Below are 23,017 nucleotides of genomic sequence, written 5' to 3'. Positions count from 1 at the left end.
TCCAGCAGGGTCCTTACAACTCGTGATGATACGATGCGATGCCACGCGTCATGGAGCCAAATACTGTCGTCACGATTGCAGACGCTGAACAATCTTGTGTTCAGAGTGCCAGATAAATTAAGTTTCGACTCTTGGTTGTTGGTTGTTTGACTTGCATCCCACTGGGATTGTTGCACACAGCGTTGGTGTACGGTGCTTTTTTCTGCAATATTTTGCTGTCTTTTCTTGGATTTTCTGTTTGCACTCAGTCACAAATTCACTTTAAGATGTTTTTTGTTCGTGTTTTTGTTTGTCGCGGTTGCACCCGATTCAAGAGCCGAATGGCTCACAGGGCTATACCTAATAAATGAACTTGAACTATCACCGCTCATTTAAACTTGGAAACCCGTGTCTTTCATTATTTATCATACCAACGTCTGTATGCGACTCCGTCATCATTCCTAATAATTGGCCAGGATTCAGGAGGGATGTCACGAGCCAATGTTGGTTAATCAGTGACGAATAGCTATTTACGGTAGGCGATTCATAATTAAAGAAGATAACGAGGAAGTAATTGGTTCATGTAGCTGAGGTTACGGTGTAAATCTTTAATCACGGCTAAGTTGGAATCGGTGGGCGGGAAGTCCCTACACCCTGTCTGGGAGGCTCTTACCGGCGTGTGATTCAAGGAGTTTGCGGATTTTGTCGTCCACGATACACAGGCGTGGCAGCGCCTTGAAACACGGTGGAGTCTTCTTCTTCTTGGTTCTTTCGGTAAAGTCACGTAGAATGGAAATAATAAAATAATAAAAATAAAACATAATAAAATAATTCTCACGACGTTTCGGCCACAACGCAAGCAGCCGTCCTCAGGTGAAGAACAGGTCTGTCGATAAGACAGTCTGAATGACACGTCCTGGGCTTGTTGCGTCTATTTAAGCTGGGAGTCTAACAGCGCGTTGGGAAGGCGCTGCTTACAATAATGGTGACGAGTGCTTGAACGTGTAATGCGATATACTCCATGAGTATTCATTATGATAAATGATAATACAACTGTGAAAGTGATTAGGATAATGACACGCGTATCCTTGTCAATAAAAACACCGAGGCAGCGACGATGATGATGATGATGGCAAGTGAATGAGTGTCAAGCAGGCAATACTTTACAATTGGAACGATGATCATGATGAAGAGTACAAGAGAGAATATTGCACCATACAGATGATGATGGTGGTTATAATGATGCCATCAGGAGAGACATCACGAGAGAGTGATGATGAAGGTGATGCACGTACAGGGTGGCCCAGATGTTTTGTGACCCCCCCCCCCAATTCAAATTGACTTCTATTCTCTCTTTGCATGTTCATGTCTGCTTTAAATAAACCTTACTTTTAATTAATATCTATATATACCGTACGTAGCCAGCCGCACTAATCGGAGGTGCGGGGGGAGGACAACAAACTAAACACAACACGCAGTTCTAAAGAAATTAGTGTGTCGATCGAGAGCTCCATGCGTCGTTCCACGAGTCAAGAAAGAGATGCTGAGCAGGGCATTCACAATACAGTGCTGTAGTAGTGATGAGGATGGCATCAAGCCATCAAAGATCCCACGTATAGCCTTAACAGACTGTAGGGGCAAGTGCTGTTAGCGAGCACCTATGATGGCCGGAACGGTAACACAAGGAGGTTGGGTGGCCACGCACGACCGCCTTTGTCTCCCCAGTGGCGATGTTTACACACCGCACCAGGTACTCATGTCAGGCTGAGTCGACCTAGGGGAGGCCCAGGTACGGTTCATATAATCGTCACTGGTGTTGGCCGTGAGCGGGAATCGAACCCGGGTCGCCAGGTTCATAGCGCAGCGCGCTAACCGCTACACCACCGCTCCCCCATCAAGCCATCGCACACACACAGACAATGCTTAAACACACCAGCGATGGTAATTTAATGATGGGAAATGCTGAATGTGCTAATTAATGATCTATGGTGCAGCTGCTGCTCCTGCTGCTGTTGCTGACCAACCAATGTGTATTTGTTACACGGAAAGTCCCGTTTAGCCAGTTACCCAGCTAGTTGACAAGTGAGATCCGTGGTGCATCAACACAGAGCAAGAAACCCGTCCAGAGGAGCAGATAACGACGGAACAACACGCGTTAGAGGTACAGGCAGACGTCTACAAGATTGAAAAAGGAATACAAATGTACAATATTAACAACATTAACAACAGGAATATTGCACCATGATGATGCAGCTCCTCCTGCTGCCGATGATGCTAAAGGCTGCCGCTGCTGATGGTGACGATTATCAACAGTGCATACACAATACCGTGCTGTCAAGAGTGATACTGCCGCCGATACAGATGATGATTTCGCTTTGTTCACCGAGGAAAGCCTCACTGCGTCTCGCTACCGATTTATCAGTCGGGTCCGAGCGCGTTTTCACAGTAGGGGATCAACACCGATCGTAGTGTTTACTCCAAACGGAATCATTTGCGGATATATTTTCAGAATACTTCGAACGCTGCAGCTGATACAGTCGCTTGCTGCTGCTACTGTTACTGCTGCTGCTGATACTGCTGTTGATAGTCATTCTGCTCCTGCTGCTGATACTGCTTCTCTCGCTTGCTGACACCGTGGCGCCTGCTGCTGCCTGATACTCCTGCTACTGATACAGCTGCAGACACTGCTCCTGCTGCTGATACTCGTGCTGCTGCTGATGATGATACTCACAATGCTCCTACTGCTGGACACTGCTGCTCCTGCTACTTACACTGCTCCTGCTGCTACTTACACTGCTCCTGCTACTGACACTGCTGCTGCTGCTTGCCGACACTGCTTGGTGGAGCGAGTAACTCCGCGCCGCTCCGCGCGCCGTGCGCCCCGTCCCCACCACCACCACCCCCACACACCACCCCACCGCCGGCTCGCCGCTACTCACACGAAGACGTGGTAGACGAACGCGCAGCCACGCGGCCGCTCCAGCACGTTGTAGAGGACGTTCTGCATGCGGCGGTAGCGCGCGTTCCTGCGGGCGAATCGCCCCAGCGCCCGCGGCTTCCCCAGCAGACTCAGCCGGGGTCCCTGCGCCTCCGTGTGGCCGGGCACCACGAGGGGCAGACCGCCGTCCCGCGCCGGTCTGCGCTCGGCCGAAGGGCGCTTCATCGCCGCGGTCGCCGTAGCCGCCGTGGTTGCGTTCGTCGCGGTGTTGGCGGTGGCTGCGGCGGTGGCTGCGGCGGTGGTGGTGGTGGTGGTGGTTATCATCAGCACCATCGTCGTCTAGCCGTGCACTCGTGCGTCGGGAATTCCTGGTTCAGCGTCGGTGTGGTCGTCGTGGTGGTGGTGTCGGCCACGGCGGCTTGCTTCGTGAGCCGCCCGGCATCGTGTGAGCGGCTCCCGGTCGGACGGGGTGATATGCGCTCAGAGCGGCGGGGATGACGAGCCATTGCACACAGGGGGTCGCAAACATCCACGGGGCACGTCGCGCGAGAGCGAGCGTGAGACGCGGCGGGCACGCGTGCGTCTCGGCCGTGCGCGTGTCCGTGCAAGTGCGGATGTGTTTATTGTCTCAGTGGGGGTTTTGAAGAATGGTTGTGTGTGTGTGTCCTTAACCTCGGAAAACTGGCTCAGCGCTTATCTCAGCTCCCATATACGGGAGTTGACTGTGAGCGTGAGTGCGTGCGCGCTGCGTTGGACCCGTGCCTTGCGCTTAAGTTTGGTTCATCAACACGTGGCTATCATGCGGCGAAGATGATGATGATGATGATATGATGAGGACGACGCAGGGATTATATTGATTACACGGATTACGACCATGATGTCGGCATGATTGTGATTACAATGCAATGATCATGAAGCCGAAGAGACGACGATGATGATGATTATTACGCTCGCACATACGACGGTCATCCGAGTGATGATGACTGATTGGCAGCAGCGTGCCACGCCAAATATGACCGCTCGAGGGAACGGTCCCACGGCTTAGCGCAGCCCATTGCCGAGCGGAGACGATCACGACGGAGGCGTGGAGGCCAAGGCACGCGCGTGACACACACACAGAGACGAGCGGCGAACAGCAGGCTCGAGCGGAGCTGCACAGCAACATCAGCGACGCCGGCCACACGTGGCGCACATCGGCCGCCGCCTCCTTGTCTCTGGGCACAAATGCAATCCGCCTCCTCCTCCTCCTCCTCCTCCACAGGGCACGATCGGTGCAGTGTCCGTCAAGAGACATGGACGGACACGCGGATTGCAGATGCCCCGTATAGCATTGACAGCCTGTTGGGCTTACTCTTTGGTTCTTTCGGTAAAGTCACGTATAAAGATAAAATAATATTATTATTTTTTATTAATTATTATTTTATCTTTATACGTGACCTAACCGAGAGAACCAAAAAGTAATCCCTGCAGTCACGAAAGCTCCAAATTAAGATTGAGCCTGTTGGGCTGCCATCGAGTAGCACTTATGAAGGCCGGAACGGCACACGATTTGGTTTGGGGGTGGCCCGACACCACGCCCGGCCACCTTTGTCTCCCCAGCGCCGATGTTTTAACACGCCGAAGGAGGTACTCATTTAAGGCTGAGTCAACCTAGGGGAGACCCGTTTCCGGTTAAAATATCCGCTGCTGGTATTGGTCGTGAGTGGGAATCGAACTCGGGTCGCCGGGTTCGTAAGGTAGTGCGCGATCACTCTCCATGTTAGCGAGCACCCATAAAGGCCGTAACGGGCACGGTATGAGGTGGGTGGCCAACACTACGCCCGGCCGCCTTTGTCTCCCCAATGCTGATGCTGTAACAAACTGAACGAGGTACTCATTTAAGGCTGAGTCGACCCAAGGGAGATCCATGAACGATTCAAATACATATCCGCTACGAGTGGCAATCAAAACTCTGGTCGCCGAGTTCGTAGCGGAGTGAGCACGTGCACACAATCGCACCCAAGATCCCCCGTTTCGCCTTCTATACGGGCTGTGTGGAGCAGAACCACGCCCGGCCGCCTTTGTCTCCCCAAGCGCTTACGTTTTACTCTCCGCCCGAAAGTGCTCACTGCAAATATCACTTTGCTAGTACTGACACAAGCACGCTTCTGATATGAGCACAATTCGAATACAAGTTTACGTCTGATATAAGCACACTCAAGATCACGTGACATAAGTATAATTCGAATACAACTACACGTCTGATATAAGCACACCCGGCACTAAAATTGGGTACATCGTCACAGTCAAACCGGCAAGCACTCGCGTGGTGGGGTGCAGTGTGGGTCCATCCCACCTCTATGATCAGCAAGGAAGAGGAGGAGGCTAAGTATCCTCCTCTAGACTGCAGCGCCCCACAGCCTTTTTGGCACCAGGGACCGGTTTCGTGGAAGACATTTTTTTCACGAACCGGGGTGGGGGGGAGGTCATCATTGGGTCTTTCCTACTTTTCAAAGAAGCTCTCCAGCGACGTTTGTTTTGTACTCATGTTGGCTACTAGGGGGTTAGCAGCTTGTGGGCTCACCAACACTGTGGCTGAGACGAGTGCGCAGTGCGTGAAAGATACGCGGACGGAAGTGGTCAATAATAAAGTCATGGGCGGGCCACGCGCGGACTCACCGCTCTCACCTCCTGCTGCTGTGCGGCCCTGGGCTAGAGCCCGCCCGAGAGCATTGGCGAGAACAACCAAACAATGAAGCAATTGCATTGTTGCGCCGTTCTTTACCCGTTCACGGAGAAGCGTGGGCGAACGCACCACGCGGTGACTTGCGCCGCCGTGCGGTTTGTACGGTTCGCACGTCCATACGAGAGCGTTGATTACCAAACGATGGCCGATTCCTGACATTCGGTGATCGATCTTCAGAACGGTAATCGGTTGACTGGTTGTCGCTTAACAACCTAATGATAGGATTTGAACCGTGAATGATGTTACCGAGTGGCCGAGAATCGATCTCATACGACGCTTTGGGTAGGATCGTAGGGCAGTGCGCCAACTTGAACAACCGCTCCCCACATACATCCAACAAAGGCAAAGATCCCCCGTGTAGCCTTAACAGACTGTCGGGGCAAGTGCTGTTATATCGAGCACCTATGAAGGCCGGAACGGAGCACGAGGGGGGTTGGGTGGCCAGCACCACGCCTTTGTCTGCACACCAGGTGCTCATTTGAGGCTGAGTCGACCTAGGTTTGAGGCCCAGGACCGGTTCAAAAATCGTCATTGTTGTTGGCCGTGAGTTGGACTCGAACTCGGGTCGCCAATTCTCGTAGCGCAACGCGCTAACCGCTACACTACGGTTCCCACATACACTCATGTACACATACATCCGTATATACACACACACGAGCACGGACGCACACGGACACGAACGCACACGAACATGCACGCACACGGACACGCTCGCACGCACACGAACACACACACACACGCACGCGGACACACACACACGCACGCGGACACACACGCACACGAACACACACGGACACGCACGCACACGGACACGCACGAACACACACGGACACGGACACAGACACGCACGCACACGGACACACATGAACACACACGGCCACGCACACGCACGCACACGAACACACACGGACACGCACGCACACGCATGCACACGAACGCACACGGACACGCACGAACACACACGCACACGAACACACACGAACACACACGGACACACACGCACACGAACACGCACGCACACGGACACACACTCACACGGACACACACGCACACGGACACGAACACACACGGACACACACGGACACGAACACACACGGACACGCACGCACACGCATGCACACGAACGCACACGGACACGCACGAACACACACGCACACGAACACACACGAACACACACGGACACACACGCACACGAACACGCACGCACACGGACACACACTCACACGGACACACACGCACACGGACACGAACACACACGGACACACACGGACACGAACACACACGGACACACACGCACACGAACACACACGGACACACACGCACACGAACACACACGGACACACACGAACACACACGCACACGAACACACACGCACACGGACACGGACACACACGGACACACACGCACACACACGCACGCGGACACACACGCACACGGACACACACGAACACACACGGACACACACACACGCACACGGACACACACGCACACGAACACACACGAACACACGCACACACACGGACACACACGCACACACACGCACACGGACACACACGAACACGGATACACAGGCACGCACACGAACACACACGCACACGGACACACAGGCACGCACACGCACACGGACGCACACGAACACATACGCACGCAATGGCACCGTGAAGGACCCCGGTGAATTCTGTGAAAGCGCAGAGGAAACTTTGAGCGTATTTTTAGTTTCCAGTGCCAACACAGAAAGTGCAGCTATTTTAAAATAACAAAGTCATATTCAAAGAGCGCTCTCACTCTCTCTCTCTCTGTCTCTCTCGAAAGACAGAGTGAGAGGGCGCTCTCACTCTTTTTTTTTTAAGATCAGTGCATGGAAACAAGAAGATGCTCGGTGCAGTCGGCACTTTGCTTCGTTCATCATTTCCTAATTTTTTTATTATAATTTTTTTAAATAATAACGTTGCTTTATGTAAACCCCCACCTCTCGCTCGCTCACTCTCTCTCTCACTCTCTCGCTCACTCTCTCGCTCTCTCTCGTTCTGCACGCAGCCCTTCTCGCAGTCCGACGGCCTCCGACGGGTAGCTCATATCAGCATGCAGAGCTCCCCGTCATCTGCCACCGAGCACACGACCTCCTCCATCGCCCACTGCTCCTTGAAGGCCGGCACGGCGTGGGTCTCTCACTCTCTCTCTCTCGCGACGGTTGTAGACGTGACAAGATGATTGACACGTGGGAGAGTCCTCAATGTTTACCATTTCCCCGAGTGTAAATACAAGTGAAGTTTTACACACGATTAGAGAGGAGACAGGCAGGCGTTTGCAATCAATTAACCACGTCCGGCTGTGATGCGGGCTCTTGGGCGCGACAACGCGGTCACAGCATGTGTTTGGTGTCCTTCCCCCGCACATCCGATGAGTACGGCTGCCTACGTCCGGTGCGAAAGATGTTCAACATAAATCTTGACTTAAAGCTTTCGTAGCTGCAGGAATTCATATTCTTTGGGTCGTTCGGTAAAGTCACGGAGATAGGTTCAAAGAAAATAACAAAAAATGACTACAGAGAAAAAATAGCGACAAAATAACAACTACAGAGAAAATACAGAGTAGTTGTCATTTTGAGTTATTTTCTTTGAACCTGTCTACGTGATTCTAGATTTGAAGTTGTCGTGACTGCAAGGATCCATACTCTTTGTTTTTTTTCGGTAAAGTCAAGAAGGTGACAAAAAAACCCTAAATTAAATCACGTTTCGGAAGCAACACAAGCATCCGTCATCAGGTGTGACTGTTCCAGCGAAATTACTGCAGCGTATGAGTAATTTGTGTTGCTTCCGAAACGTCGTGATTTAATTTAGTTTCACCTACGTGACTTTACCGAAAAAACCGACTATCCACGTGACTTTAGTAGTTGTTATTTTTTGTTATTTTCTTTGAACCGATCTACGTGACTTTACCGAAAGACCCCAAGAATATGTTCAACATCCGTAAGAGGCAGCAACGTGAAGGAGGAACAGATGGAGACGTCCTGCGACATTGCCGACCTTGATCAGCCTGCACCGGCAATCAGTGGCGGATCCGAACATCGGTAATTTATAGTTATGTATCAGAGAAAATACACTAAATGTTGTAATTACGGTACGATTGTTGTAGGGCTCTATTTAACTAAAAGCTTTAAATGTTCGGCCCGTCACCCCCTTCCGCCTCTGGCAGCAATGGGCAGGTTGACCACGAATGCGTCTGGAATTCTGAAGTGCAGCTCATCTGAATGGGGGCTGTGTTGTGGTAGATGTGGAGCCGCGTAGCTCACCAATGCCCGGGGCCATCATTACACATGCGGGGGATTCAGCGAGCTCCAAATATAGTGCCAAGACCATAGGGGGTTGCTACGGTGGATTGTGTGGCCCGACAGCAGTGCTCTTCACTCATCTTCACTGTAGACCAGGTGAGTCTATGGGCCCCAGGTGAGTCTGTAGACCAGGTGAGTCTATGGGCCCCAGGTGAATCTGTAGACCAGTGTTCTTCACTCATCTTCACTGTAGACCAGGTGAGTCTATGGGCCCCAGGTGAGTATGTAGACCAGTGTTCTTCACTCATCTTCACTGTAGACCAGGTGAGTCTATGGGCCCCAGGTGAGTCTCGACCAGTGTTCTTGACAAATTTTCAGGGAGGGCACTTTCGCCGATAAGACATCATCAGTGTGAAGGTCATCATACATGTGAAACCATGGGGGGGGGGGGTGGGGGGGGGTGACAGCAGCACGATGATGATGGGGCGGTGTTTTCACGCGTTGTGTATTGTTGGGGGGCCCACGTCAGGGACTGCACTAAAGGCCACTAAAGGCCACCAAGGGGCCGCCAGTGACCTTGCAATGAAGAGCGCCGCCCTGCAAGAACCATCCGCTCAGAGTGAGCCCAAGCTCAGACGAGCACTGTGCTGCTTGGTGCTCATCTCTCGGAGCGCTCCCAAGTCGCCCGTGTAAATGATCATCATGAAATCAACTATCCGTGTCTCTACTGAAATAACGAAGTCATTCTTACACGACCACAGCAGTCACACACGCCCTCCTGCTCGGGTAGCCCATCATTTCAGCAGCGACAAAGCAAAACCTCTGGGCCGGTTTCGACGCGCAGTGTCTCACCAGCAGAGCGAAGCTTGCTTGGAACAATCAATGCCGGTGAACTGCCGATCTTATTGGCAAGGGGACGCTCTCTACGATAATGAGTCCGAGTTCGGGCCAGAATGTTGCTCGTCTTGAAGCAATGCTGCTGAAACGATGCCCTCGTAGAAGCCCGTGCGGCTGACGGGTAGTGCAAGTTGGTTAAGAAGGGCTCTCATTTTGTACGCGCAGGACACGGTCTGTTTTGTTTCACAGTATTCTCCCGCAAGGACGCTCACGATTTACATGAGTCATGTAAATTACACATTCTACTTGGAGACTTAAAACACGCGGCACTCCAGCGTGCGTGCTTGCAACTACAACAACAACCCCTACACGCACACACGAGACGTGCGAAACCTAAGCGACAGACATTCCGCAGCATTCATCGAAATACTGGGATGTCCTAAATTAAGGATTACGTTAACCCGGTTTAAATGAAACGTGGCTGTGAAATATGGAGGGAATATTGATTTGATTTGATGTAATGGGAAAAAATTGTCGTGAATTCACAACGAGTTACGCTTTTATTCGCAGTATTTTCTTGCCGAGGAGAGACGCTCTCTACCTTTGCTTTGTTATGCAATGTAGCAATGCACGGCAAGGAAATAATAGATCAAATGCATCTTTAAAAAAAATATATAATATGCATATTTGAACCAGTTTAAACCGCTCTTTATCAAACCGGTTAACCGGAACTAAACCTATCAATCGGTTCAATTGGTTAACCACAAACCATAGCTGAAAATCAATGGGGTTGACTCCCTTATTAAGACAACGTTCTGCCCTCCTCCTCCTCCTCCGGAATTGAGAGACATTCTCCTTCATGTCCCTGGTTTTTCTTGCACCTTGGAGGTGGCAAGCCCAAACTTCCAGGCCGGTTAACACGTCTGGCATCGGTCAATCACCCGTGCTCTTGAGTTAAGCCTCTTCCCCCCCCACCCCACCCACATGGGGCGATGGATCTAAATAAGTGCACTCCTGTCGATGTATTGAAACATGGGGTCGATTTTGATTTTGCCGATGTAAAGCTCGAGAAACAGTCGCCGCACGATGATGCGGCAATCCCACCGAGAATACACGCAGAGCGCGCACACACGCACACGTAAAAGCCCTTCGACAGAAGATAAGCTTGCTTTCTGAAATTGGGTGTGCGTGTGGACCTGATCTGGAAGAGCTGTAAAACGTTGTTTTATCGATTTTTATATCCCATTCTTGCGTACGATGGCAGCAATGCATTCACGAGCTAAATGCCAATTGTCGAGGTCTGCTGAACACAGCGAGAGGGCTTTATGGAGAGAGTTCGTTGGCGTGGTTTTGCTACTCCTAAAGGTTGAGAGATAATGGATTCGATTCGCCCATCACTCTCCAACAGGGGGAAACGGCAACTCCCGTAAAAATGATCCAAAATTAGCAACAACAAAATATAACATTTATATTAATTTACATAGTTTTCGCTACGAAGAACTCAAGCTCCGAGAAAACGGACCACGTAGGTCAAATTTCGATTTAATGCTTTCGTGGCTGCAGGGATTCATCTTCTTGGTTCTTTCGGTAAAGTCGCGTAGAAGGGAAATAATAAAATAATAAATATAAAACATAATAAAATACAATTCTCTCGACGTTTTGGCCACAACGCAAGCAGCCGTCCTCAGGTGAAGAACCCAGCTTAAATATACGCTGCCAAGCCTGGTGGTGTTCATTCAGACGCTGTCTTTCCGACAGACCTGTTCTTCACCTGAGGACGGCTGCTTGCGTTGTAGCCGAAACGTCGTGAGAATTGTATTTTATTATGTTTTATTATTATTTTATTATTTCCCTTCTACGTGACTTTACCGAAAGAACCAAGAAGATGACGGCAACGTCTCAAGTCAATGGCATTTTTCTCCACCCGGCTGACTCGGCCACTGACTCACTGTCACCACGCGAGCCGTTCGGACGAGGCAGTAAAAAGTTGTCGCTTGCACGGAAGACCTGGGACAAATTCAGAGGTGACACACACACACGGGGGCGGGGGGTGGGACAACGTGTTCAACAAAAATGTGGGCGGAATTTGGAATGGAGGACAATAAACCACAAAACGCTACTTACAAAAACAGCGTCCACGCCGGTGGCTACGTGTAGAAGACTCTGCAACCATCCGCATAATAATCATCAGTGTGCCGGTGATGACAACGAAATTCCGTACCTTTGCTCTAGAAACCTGGTCACTTGAATTCGATTTCCACGCCGTGGCTAACATCAGTGGGGGCCCAGCGAAACCTGAGCCGTTGCTGAGGGGACCCTGGTTCAACAACCCGCACTGACCAGCGTGGTGAAGTATGGTCATACAACCCTCCACGACCCACACGGCGTGGGATGACCTTCATCCAGCAGTGGATTGACAAAGGGTCGTGAACGATGTCACATGGCGGATGATTAATTACTGTTAAGGCATGGCAATCGTTTAGATTTGGCTTCAGTGGCAATTTAGTTTTAATGAGAAATTGAACGATCTGGAACCTTAATTGAAATGTCATAAATCTTGACTTCAAGCTTTCGTGACTGCAGGAATTCATATTATTTCGGTCTTTCGGTAAAGTCACGTCGATAGGTTCAAAGAAAATAACAAAAAAAACGTTATTTAATTTGAACCTTTCTGCGTGACTTTACCGAAATACCCAAAAAATATGAAATGTCATCCAAAATGATACAGAATACGTGCAGAGACTACTGACGAATATTGTTAGAAGAAGACGCTTGCAAATGTCAACTGACCAGTTGTCATTGTCAAATGTAAGTAAATGTCGCTGTAATTGCTTGGGAGCAATGCGAGGCCTCAGTAGTTGGGAGTACAGCAAGGGATTCGGTCCACATGATGGGTTTGGTCCACTCGACTGATTCTGCCAGTGGATTGAATCTATCAGCGTGCAGCTTTATTGAGTGATACCCCCCCCACCACCCACCCCCCATGGGATTTATCCTGTTAACTAGTTTCCCTATTCACACGAAGCCATTCACGGAAATGACAAAACATTCCCAATACACGATTCTCCTGTAAGGTCTTTCACTCGTCGAGGCTTTCCTACATAAATCATTATCATCAATACGCCAGAAACCACACACTGCAATCAGGAGAAGCGGAGCGTATTTAAAAATGGCAATCAACGCATTCCTTCTACAAGGCCATCTCATGGCCACGGTGGCGAGATGTTAACTGCCTCGCCTGGTATACAGGAGGGTCATGCGTTCGATTCCGACCCTGACAATACTGTAGGAAATTTGGAGTTTGCATGTTCTCCCCGTGGATTTTTTTTCTCCGGGTCCTCCAATGACAAGCCACTTCGTTGAACTGTCCTTTGCGGCCAGATCGCTTCTGAAAAAGAGCGATATAGCTCCGGTTGGCACGGTTGGCTCCGTGCGGTGCGAAAAAGTGCAACATTCTAGATTTGAAGCTTTCGTGACTGCAAGGATTCATACTCTCAGTTCTTTGGGTAAAGTCACGTAGGTAAAAAAATGAAATTAAAATTAATAAAAAAATAATAATAAAATCACGACGTTTAGGAGGCAACACATGTCTCCGTCATCAGGTGGGACCATCACAGCCAGATTTGCTGCATCAAGTTGTAAGTACAGCAAGGGATGCAGCAAATCTGGCTGTGACGGTCCCACCTGATGACGGAGACTTGTGTTGCCTCCGAAACGTCGTGATTTTATTATTTTATTTTTATTAATTTTAATTTCATTTTTTTACCTACGTGACTTTACCGAAAGAACTGAGAGTAAGTGCAACATACATACAAACAGTGGCGTCATACCTGGTAGAATTAAACTAGTTCATAGTTTTAGTTTGGAATCACACGGTGAGACATCAGCGCCCTCCGCTGTTCACATTGGAGTGTGGCTACCACACAGTCGCAGATGCAAAGCAAGACCACGGCCATTGCTCGATCACTTTTATTGTGAAAATTCCGTCACAGTTCCTATGATTGCTTTTTCATTGCTTTCATAGCTTTATTTTGGTGATTTCGAAAAGTGTATTGGTTTAGCCATGTTTGTTTGTTGTAGTACAGAGTTAGACTGATGGCCTTAATCAAAGTTTTTTGTGGTTGTTGTTGTTGTTTGACTTGCATCCCACTGGGATTTTTGCACACAGCGTTGGTGTACGGTGCTTTTTCTGCAATATTTAGCTGTCTTTTCTTGTATTTTCTGTTTGCACTTAGTCACATAGTTACTTTAAGATGTTTTTTGTTCATGTTTTTGCTTTTTGTTTGTTGCGGTTGCACCCGATTCAAGAGCCGAATGGCTCACATGGCTATACCTAATAAATGAACTTGAAATGAACTTGAACTCAGCCCTAACCACGCTGGAACTGGCACAATAATAACCACTGCCCAATGGAAGTTTCACCTCGTCTCAAGACTATTTTTTTTATCAAACAGCGTCCTGCGTGAAACATTTAGCCAATTCCTCTTCAATGATTTTTTTTCCATAGGACAGAATATTAGTCGAAGCTCCAGATTGGGTGACCAGCCTACATTCTGCACTGCCACCTAATGATTACCTAACAGCAGGGGAAGCAGCCCCTGTCCGGCACCAACATGTAATACATTATATATCGGTAGATTACTGAGCCCATGGGGTTCCTCCCTTCAACAAGGCGACACAAATGGTGATTATATGCGGATGACAGAATTTGTAAATAAACAGGAGCGCGGGCGACTCGGCACTGAGTCAGTGGCCAGTCGTTGCATCGACTGAAAAGAACTGTAGTTACACAACGTTTCACCTCTGATATAACCACAGTTACACAACGCTTCTACTCTGATATAACTACAGTTACACAACGCCTCACCTCTGGTACGAAGTGGGGCACGAACGGACATTGAAAACACAATTTATTTTTTTGTGAAATCTTGACTTAAAGCTTTCGTGACTGCAGGGGTAGTACGGAGTTAGACTGATGGCCTTAATCTAAGTTGTCTTGTGGTTGTTTGACTTGCATACCACTGGGATTTTTGCACACAGCGTTGGTGTGCGGTGCTTTTTCTGTAATGCTGTTTTTTTTCAGGATTTTCCGTTTGCATATAGTCACAGTCACTTTAAGATGTTTTATTGTTAATATTTTTGTCTTGTGATTGTTGCGGTTGCACCCGATTCAAGAGCCGAATGGCTCACAGGGCTATACCAAATAAATGAAATGAATACAAAACTGAAAAAAAGGAATTCATCCTCTTTGGGTCTTTCTGTAAAGTCACGTTTAGTTTGTTGTCTTTCCACCCCCCTGCGTCTCCGATTAGCACGGTTGGCTACGAACTGTGCGACATAAGTTCAACATACGGCGCCGTACACACAAATCCGATCTGTAATCTACCCAATAACCGCGGGGAACCGTTCGCTGATCGGGCGCCCCCCCACCCCCAAACTGCAGTGTGTCCGTGCCCCTGCCTCATCAGCTGTAACACGGAGGGGAGCCGTGGCTAAACACGCGGCCTTCTCGCGAGACACCAACACAGGGGTCGACAACCCGCGGCTCGTAACAATGACAGAAAAACTCAATATCTTCTTGTTGTTTCGGTTGCCCACCCCTGACCATGGAAGTCCAGTTCACTGTGGGAGTCCAGTTTACCATGGACGTCCAGTTGACCATAGAAGTCCAGTTGACCAGTCCAGTTTTACCATGGGCACGGGTCGGCAACCCTGCAGCTTCGGAGCGGCGTGCGTGATTTATTAAGGACCACCGGTCTCGTATTCTCATTGCATTGCGGCTCTTGAAATATTTAGTTTTTTTTCACACCGAATTTGAAAAAATGTCTCTTCTTGTTCTTTCGGTTGTCGATCCCTGCGCCAACCCTACCTGCACAGCCGCGCCGGGTCACAGGCGCGCAACGAAACACAACGCCCGGCTCATCCCCCCATCACGGCCCACACGAGAACAGCAACGTGCATCCGTAATCAGCGGCTTCACCCTCTCTCTCTCTCTCTCAAAGTCTCTCTGGGTTAAATGCCGCCTGCTTTTACTCCCTCCGATGGCCGCGCTCAAACGGGGGTGCATATCGGGTGAGGAGAACACGTGCTTGTTCCGATGCACGCACTCAGCTGAACACCGGCACGAGAACAATCGTCGAGTAAACTTTTCTCGAGAGAGAGAATACGAAGATCAGGGAAGGGGATCGCAAAGTGAGTCCCGAGGCAGTGCATGTCGCTCCTAACAGATTTATTAGAAAATTGATTTGAAATCGAGTAAAAAGCTGAATAAATTATAAAACGTTAAGCTATTTTCATATAAAAAAATAATTATAGAACAAGGTCCAACTTTTGCAACGCAACAATGGCAGTTTAAAATTATAGCTGGAAATGCGATGGGAAGCATGCTTTATGTCGTAGGCTAATTAAGTCCAAGTTTCATCACAAATTCGAACGTGTTCTCTTTCCATGTAAAATCAGACTCTGGTCTTTAAAAAAATATATCACACAAAGATCGCCTAAATATAGACTGTTGGTGCAAGTGCTGTTAGCGAGAACCCGTGAAGGCTGGTACGGCACAAAAAGGGGGTGGCCAGCACCATGTCTCCCGAGTTGGCGATGTTTTTTAAAAACCACACCAGGTAATTATTTGAGGCCGAGTTGACCTAGGGGAGGCCTAGGACCGGTTCAAACAATCGTTACCGTTGTGAGCGGGAGTCGAACTCGGGTGGCTGAATTTGGAGAGCAGTGCACGGACCAACACACCACCGCTCCCCACACACACACACGCCAACACACCACCGCTCCCCACACGCATACGCCAACACACAGACCGCATCCAAAAAAGGAATTTCTTTACTCAGAAAATATTCCTTCCGTTTTGTAAATAATGTTTCACATGGACACTGGAAGCAGAAAATTTCATAATTTTTAGGGCATTAAGAAGCCAGTCTGGGCAACACAAATGATCACTAATTGTGCCGAGTCTGGACCTCACCTTGAGTGCGAACCCATATCCTCTCGGCTTCAGATCACGTGTGCCCCTTGTCCTACATCAAAAGGGCCCTGCGTTTGAACCCAGAAATAAACACTCAATTTATTCCCGTTTCCAGACTCCACGCAATCAATATTCCGCAAACACGAACCCGAAACACCACGGCGTTTTCTGCCTTAACGAACGGTAAACGTCACGCAAATAAAAAAGCCGGGCACGTGCACCGGCGCGCAACTTCTGTCGAGGTCGCTCTCAGTGACGATCACACCCCGCCAGATGACTTTCGGGATTATAAAAAAAAGATTCCTCATCGCGCCCCCCAAACCGACACTCGCGACTCCAGTAGGAACCCCGCAATCCCAGAGCCACTCCCGACCCGCGCACAGCTACAACTCCAGTGTGCCCCATGAAGATGGGACGCACGCGCACACGCAGCCGTGCGTGGCGCGTGCCAAGCGGGGCGTGTTCGGTGACGATGTACAAGCAACGGGACAGGGTCTTCAGAGCTCGACAGACCGGCAGGCAGGGTTCGCACGTGATCAGGAGTCAATGCTGTTAAGAGTTCCCCATCCGTGACCTTCGGTCGAAAGCCAAATGCCCACTGACAATCGTGCCACCAACATTGTAGTGCGGCGTCACGAGAACACGGGAATTGTATCGTCTGAATTTGCCTTTGTTAGAGCTCCTGAGCAGAAAAAAACGGAGCCCGTTTCTCAACTGCCAAAGTAACGGCGAGAACATGTCAACACTACCCCACCTACATACGGCGATGCACAAATAGCAAACAAATATACAGCGCTGGGTTTTTTTTACACTTAAGCTCCCTACAGTGAGTTATCTTCAATCTGTGCATACAATTTACATCACTCAGCACTGCTCTGCAAGTACCGTGAGCAGGTGAACGTGCGTGGGGGGGCAAGGCCGATTGTTAATTTGCCACGTTTTAGCCGTATTCTTTGCGTCACGTTATACTCGTTTAAAAATAATAATCGGTGACCAACAGCTTCCGCAGCGTTGTGGGTACGGCACCGATGGCGTGTTGGGCGAACCGTCTCCCTCGTGGCGTTGGGTGGCCCGAGGTCGGAGAGGTCACCATTGGGTCCAAAGCTCATCCCAACCTCCGCCACCAATGACATAACCCGCACTCATTCCGACCGCCCGCGCGTTCGCACAGCCGACAAACACCACGGCCCACCTTCAGAGTCGACTCCCGTTGTGGTGTGGCGGCACGAACCTGAACGCAATTTCACCAGCAAATACCCAACAGTCCTTTTCCCGAATTTATTGCCAGCGTGTGGCGCAACAACCGGAGCACACGTGGATACGATGGTGGTGACGATGGCGGTGAGGATGGCGACGATGACGACGATGGAGCCGGTGGGCGAGTGTTTTGTCAGGCGGCGAGCTCCGAGGTGGGCTGGTCGAGAGGCTGCCAGTGGCACGCCATGATGGCGTGGTACAGCTCTTCGCTTTGCTCCATCAGCTCCAGGTTGGCTTCGTCGACGTCCAGTTTGGGCTCGGGGTCTGCTCGGTTGCACACATTGAGCCACGGTGGCGTGCAACCGGGAGTCCACAAACAGGGGGGGCAAGGGGGGGGGGGAGCAAGGTGGGGGAGGGGGGGGACGAGGGGGACAGGCCACCGGGAGTGACGGAAGAGACGAGGGCAGGCAGGGAAGGGATTGTGGGAGTCGGGGGCATAGTGCGATGCGGAGTGACGAGATGAAGAACAACGGAGGAGCGGTTGGGGTGGGGAGAGGTTGGAAATGGCAAAGGGAACGGGGGAGGGGAAGGGAATGAACGACCATAGCCTTGTCAAAAGTTTTTTTTTTACGGAGGCGTTAATAAAACAAAAGATGTAAAATGGTGAATCAAGTACTTTTCTTCTCCTGCAAAGAAACACTACCACCAACCAGAATACGAACAGCTTGACAAATTTGATATTAGTTTTGGAAGTACATGATTGTGTAACGGCACATTTAATGAAAAAAGTGGAAAATGCACTGCTGCTCTCCACTAGAGTGCACATCGTGTAACTGCACTCTCTGTTCAAGAGCACAGTGTTTTGCACGTTCCATTATGCCACCATTACTTCTCAGCACTTAATGCATACGCTCAGTATGCACGACTCGCTCAACTGCGTCGCAACAGCGTGCGTTATTGTAATGCCCCTCCCCCCACCGTCGGTTAACATTTCAAAATCGTACGACCAAATAATGCAGTGCACGTCGCGCGCAACGTATTCCAGCACCGTTACGCGCATCAAGACGCCCTGCTGATTGTGAACTCGGTCAGAAGGACACAATTAAAAAACGCGGATGGGGACTCGCCCATCGTGCTTTTTGAGCGGGTGCCACTTTGTGGAAATTCAACAACGCACGTGGCTATGGACCCACTGGTTTCCACCTCGGTGGCTCAGCGCCAGCAATTGCGAGGAGCGCCAACCCCCCGATATACTCGTTTGGTAACGGGGCGACGGTGACCGACATTCGCGACACAGCCAAGGAGGCCCACGCATCGTCATGAGCGCGGCAACAGCGCTCGTGCCTCCCGCCGCTGCAGCGTTTGTTGCGCCAAGCACGTGGGAGCCTGCGCTCCGCGAGGCCGTGAGCTACGCCGCACTGCACGCTTATCACTTTAGAGACGCAAACCCGAAAAGCAAAATCGCTCTCACTTTTGTAGACACAAAGCCGGGCTTGTGTGGCTTGGGCGGTCTGACACACAATAGTCTGAAACCTTTGTTCGTTAAGCGAAAATTATTTGAAGCGGCATTCCGGCATGCCACTGCAGGGACATCGCTACAGAGCGTTTCGGCCGCACACCTGAAAGTCAATTTGAAGTATTTTTTTTGCTCGCTGGCGGAGCCTCAAACTCGCGTCGAAACGCCAGGCCGGGGCACATTCTAGGGCTGCTGCGGTATCGTAGTCGCAGTACGGTATTAGCTTCACGCTACGACGATTATCGCAATGTCTTTTCCAAAACTTTTAAAAGTGTTATTTTTTTCTTCGTGCTTTACCGTAATTCCAAGGCGCCTTCAAATGCAGTGCATTCAATATAAGTCTACCTAATCGTAACCATCCATAATGCATATGGTGCACATGCTGTCATTTATACAAGACACTAGTTCAAGTCACTATGAAAATCATGAAGTCACATAACCGCCATGCCTTAAATTATTCCGGATTTTTTTTTTAAAGCACGATTTGCATGGGTTAAACCCGTGCACTTGGTAATTCGTAACTATTTGATAAGAAAATAAACATATACAATTAAATAAGCAACGACAGCCATGATATAATGACAACCCTGATGCGATTCCAGGTTGTACCGCGTGTTGTTCAGAACGATGTCTGACAAGTCTCGAGCGAAACGACGCAAGGTTCATCTCGCCCGCCACAAACAGACATCCCGTTGCAGAAGCAGCTCCCGGACACGTCGAGCGAAACGTCGGACATTGTGCCAAACAACGTGCAGCACGACCCGAAACCACATCGGACGCCTGTACATCGCTAACGAGTGAAAACCTACGCAGTCGTTACGACGACATACCCGAGCGGTTATCGCGGGGGCCCCAGATTGATCGTGGCATCGCAGCGCCGCGGCAACCCTAAGTTCGCACGTCCGGGAGCTATTTGTTTTTGAGTTGCGTCATCGTTTAAAGTGCAAGCGACCAGCCTGGCCCCGCGCGGATGAGCAGAGTCGACGGCAGACATAACACAAACACACCGACTGCCCTAAAGCGACCTGACGTGACGACGGTCGACCACGGGTGTAATGAGCACGAGGACTGCGCAATAAATTCGGACGCCCTTTTTTCATTTTCACTGCTTCAGTGTTGGAGCTTTATTTGTGTCGGTCTGCACAACGAACAAACAAATGGGGAAATAAAAGTAAAATGTCCCAACCCCCCCACCCCCTTCCGCCCCCCACCCCCTCCCGTTGTGCACACCCGCACTGCCGCCACGACACTCACAAAGACCGCGCGGGTACACAAGCACGTTCACGCACGATGTCATGCAATGATTTCTAGGGTTTATTTACAAAGCCATCAAACTAACCTTCCAAGGCATCGTCTCCCAGATCTTCATAACACTGTCAACAACAAAAACCCAAGGCAAGCACAGTGTTATTAATACAGAACGTCGTTATCGTCGTCGTCATTGTCAATCAATACAATTAATATTGATTGTCGAGCTCACGATTACAAGAATCGGATTGGGTGCGTGCGAGTGTGCGTTAACGTTTGATTTTGACATGTCGCGTATAAGGGGGTTCTCGCGTGACCGCTCCAGCTAATAGAGGTCACTGCATTCACCAAAACGTGACCAAGACAATCGATTCTTGCATCGTGCCGTGAACCCGAATGAACCGCGGCCATTCACTGATCGACAAGGGGGCAGAATCATGACACCTCTAATCATACTCATCATTAACCATTGGTATGATCTTTATAAGGCATTTAATTAAAACTACCATCAATAGACAAAGTATAGATAATCCAAGCTGACAAGCCACTCCATTAAGGGAGCCTCCGCTTAGTTCGAGGCGACTGCACAGATAAATGCACGCACAGAAACGCGTGAACGCTCAACACAAACGGACCCCTACGTGATGCGCGAGTTAACGGCCACGAAAACTCGGTCTGATGAACATGCACCCATCACGATGAATATTTGTTTAATTCATTTTGGCAACCCAGGTCTCATCTTGGTCTCTTGAGTTCTCACCAACCGCTTAAACAAAATAAACTTGATCGTTAAAACACGATTATGCAGTAGCATGTATAATGTTTTGAATATATATTAAAAACAAATCTCATTGGAAAGGTTTTCATTTCCAATCTTGTCGGGCTTTGTGGAAAGTTATCAAGTGGTTTAGGGCAGGTGTCAGCATCCTGCACCTCCGGAGCCGCATGGAGCTCTTCAAGGACTCTTCCTGACGTTATTTATTAAAGTGACCACCGTCTCGATATCTATTAAGGACATGCCTTGCGGTTCTTGAAATAGTTCTTTTTAAAATACTGGAATTCGAGAAAAAAAGTCTCTTCGTGTTATGTTGGTTGCCGACCCCTGGCTTAACGGTTTTGAATTATCCTTGGAATGAAAAGTAACATTTTCCAGGAATAGCAGCGAGTAGCTTATCACCTCTCATGGTACAATAACCATCCGCAACACTAAGATGGAAAAGCCCAAGAGTAAGAAGATCGCTTGGTGGTGGTTTAGAGACCCCAGCACTGAACCAGCACCGCGCCAAGGGCCTCTGGGGGGTTTGACTGTTGGGAAGCCGCCTGTGAATCAGGTGGATTCTCACGCGGAGTGAGCCTACGGCATCAGCACGGTCACAGTAAAACTAAACAACAATTTTTATTTTACCAGGTAAGGTCCACTGTGCTATACATCTCTTTTTCAGAAGTGACCTGGCCACAAATAATAGCTGAACTAAGTGGCGTATCACATGTAAATTTAATGCAGTCAAATGCTCTAAACGCATATTTCTAAATGTGGAGGTAGAAAACGGAGGACCCGGAGAAAAATTCATGCGACCACGGGGAGATACACAGGCAAACTCCAAATAATAAGGCATCGAGGGTTGCGATCGGACCCACGACCTCCTGCACACCAGGCGAGGTATTTAACATCTCGCCAATGCAGCGTCCACACATTGACCGCACGAATAAAAAAACCTATTCCATTAAATTTCATTTTTCGCTTTATTTTTTTGACGGTCAAGCAACACACATTTGCGTCTGTCGCAGAGTCGGTGGAAAAGTGCAGTGCCCATTTCGTGCAGATAAGAGGTAATTTTAAAAGTTCTCAGAAGTAGTTGCTTGATATCTCCTTCCGCAGGCTGTTCTCCAAAATGCGGTCATTCACTGCTGCGTGAGAGTTAGAAATATATTCGTTAGCTCATGACGCGATGCCTATAAAACTGGAGGGGGGGGGGGGAACCCACAGGAACTAATCTATTAATGCAGAAATTTGGTTGAAACAGGTATCAGCATTATTTCACAGTAACTGTTAGCTTCGAGCTCACCTTCCTTGAACGTGCGCTCACACTCAATGATTTACTCAACATCCTTCCACACCGATAGGAGCTGTGATTAGCTTTGAGACGTATTGTACACGTACAGCCCATTTTGTCGATCCACTGCTGGACGACGAAACTTCTCGGGTTATTTGACTATACTTCACCACGCTGGTCAATGCGGGTAGGTGAAGGTTAGGAGTGTATAGTGATCACAAAAGTCCTCCGCCAATGTTACGGTAATTTATCATTAAAACATGTCATGTATATGCC

At 49.4% G+C, this 23,017-nt stretch overlaps 2 protein-coding genes across 4 annotated transcripts in view; both read right to left on the bottom strand.

Annotated features, from left to right (window-relative positions):
* LOC133344260 (potassium voltage-gated channel subfamily KQT member 5-like) overlaps positions 1-3,587 on the bottom strand; it is a 479,339-nt gene extending 475,752 nt beyond the window's left edge. The window contains exon 1 of the mRNA XM_061554335.1: positions 2,919-3,587. Within this exon, the coding sequence (XP_061410319.1) occupies positions 2,919-3,250 (332 nt within the window). The 5' untranslated portion in view covers positions 3,251-3,587. The remainder of the gene's footprint in view (positions 1-2,918) is intronic.
* A 12,979-nt stretch (positions 3,588-16,566) lies between these two features.
* Positions 16,567-23,017, bottom strand: part of TRNAU1AP (tRNA selenocysteine 1 associated protein 1) — a 29,492-nt gene continuing 23,041 nt past the window's right edge. The window contains exons 9-10 of one of the 3 annotated variants that reach the window (XM_061554329.1): positions 20,779-20,812; positions 16,567-18,247 (exon numbers count right to left, since the gene is read on the bottom strand). In XM_061554329.1, the coding sequence (XP_061410313.1) occupies positions 18,117-18,247; positions 20,779-20,812 (165 nt within the window). In that variant the 3' untranslated portion in view covers positions 16,567-18,116. Of the gene's footprint in view, positions 18,248-20,732; positions 22,596-23,017 lie in introns of those variants that run through there. The other 2 variants (XM_061554330.1, XM_061554331.1) reach the window with 2 other exon arrangements.

Source organism: Lethenteron reissneri, chromosome 19, assembly GCF_015708825.2.
Source record: "Lethenteron reissneri isolate LAM-NWPU_2019-01 chromosome 19, ASM1570882v1, whole genome shotgun sequence".
NCBI classification, from domain to species: Eukaryota; Metazoa; Chordata; class Hyperoartia; order Petromyzontiformes; family Petromyzontidae; genus Lethenteron; species Lethenteron reissneri.
This window is presented reverse-complemented; position numbering and strand designations above follow the sequence as displayed.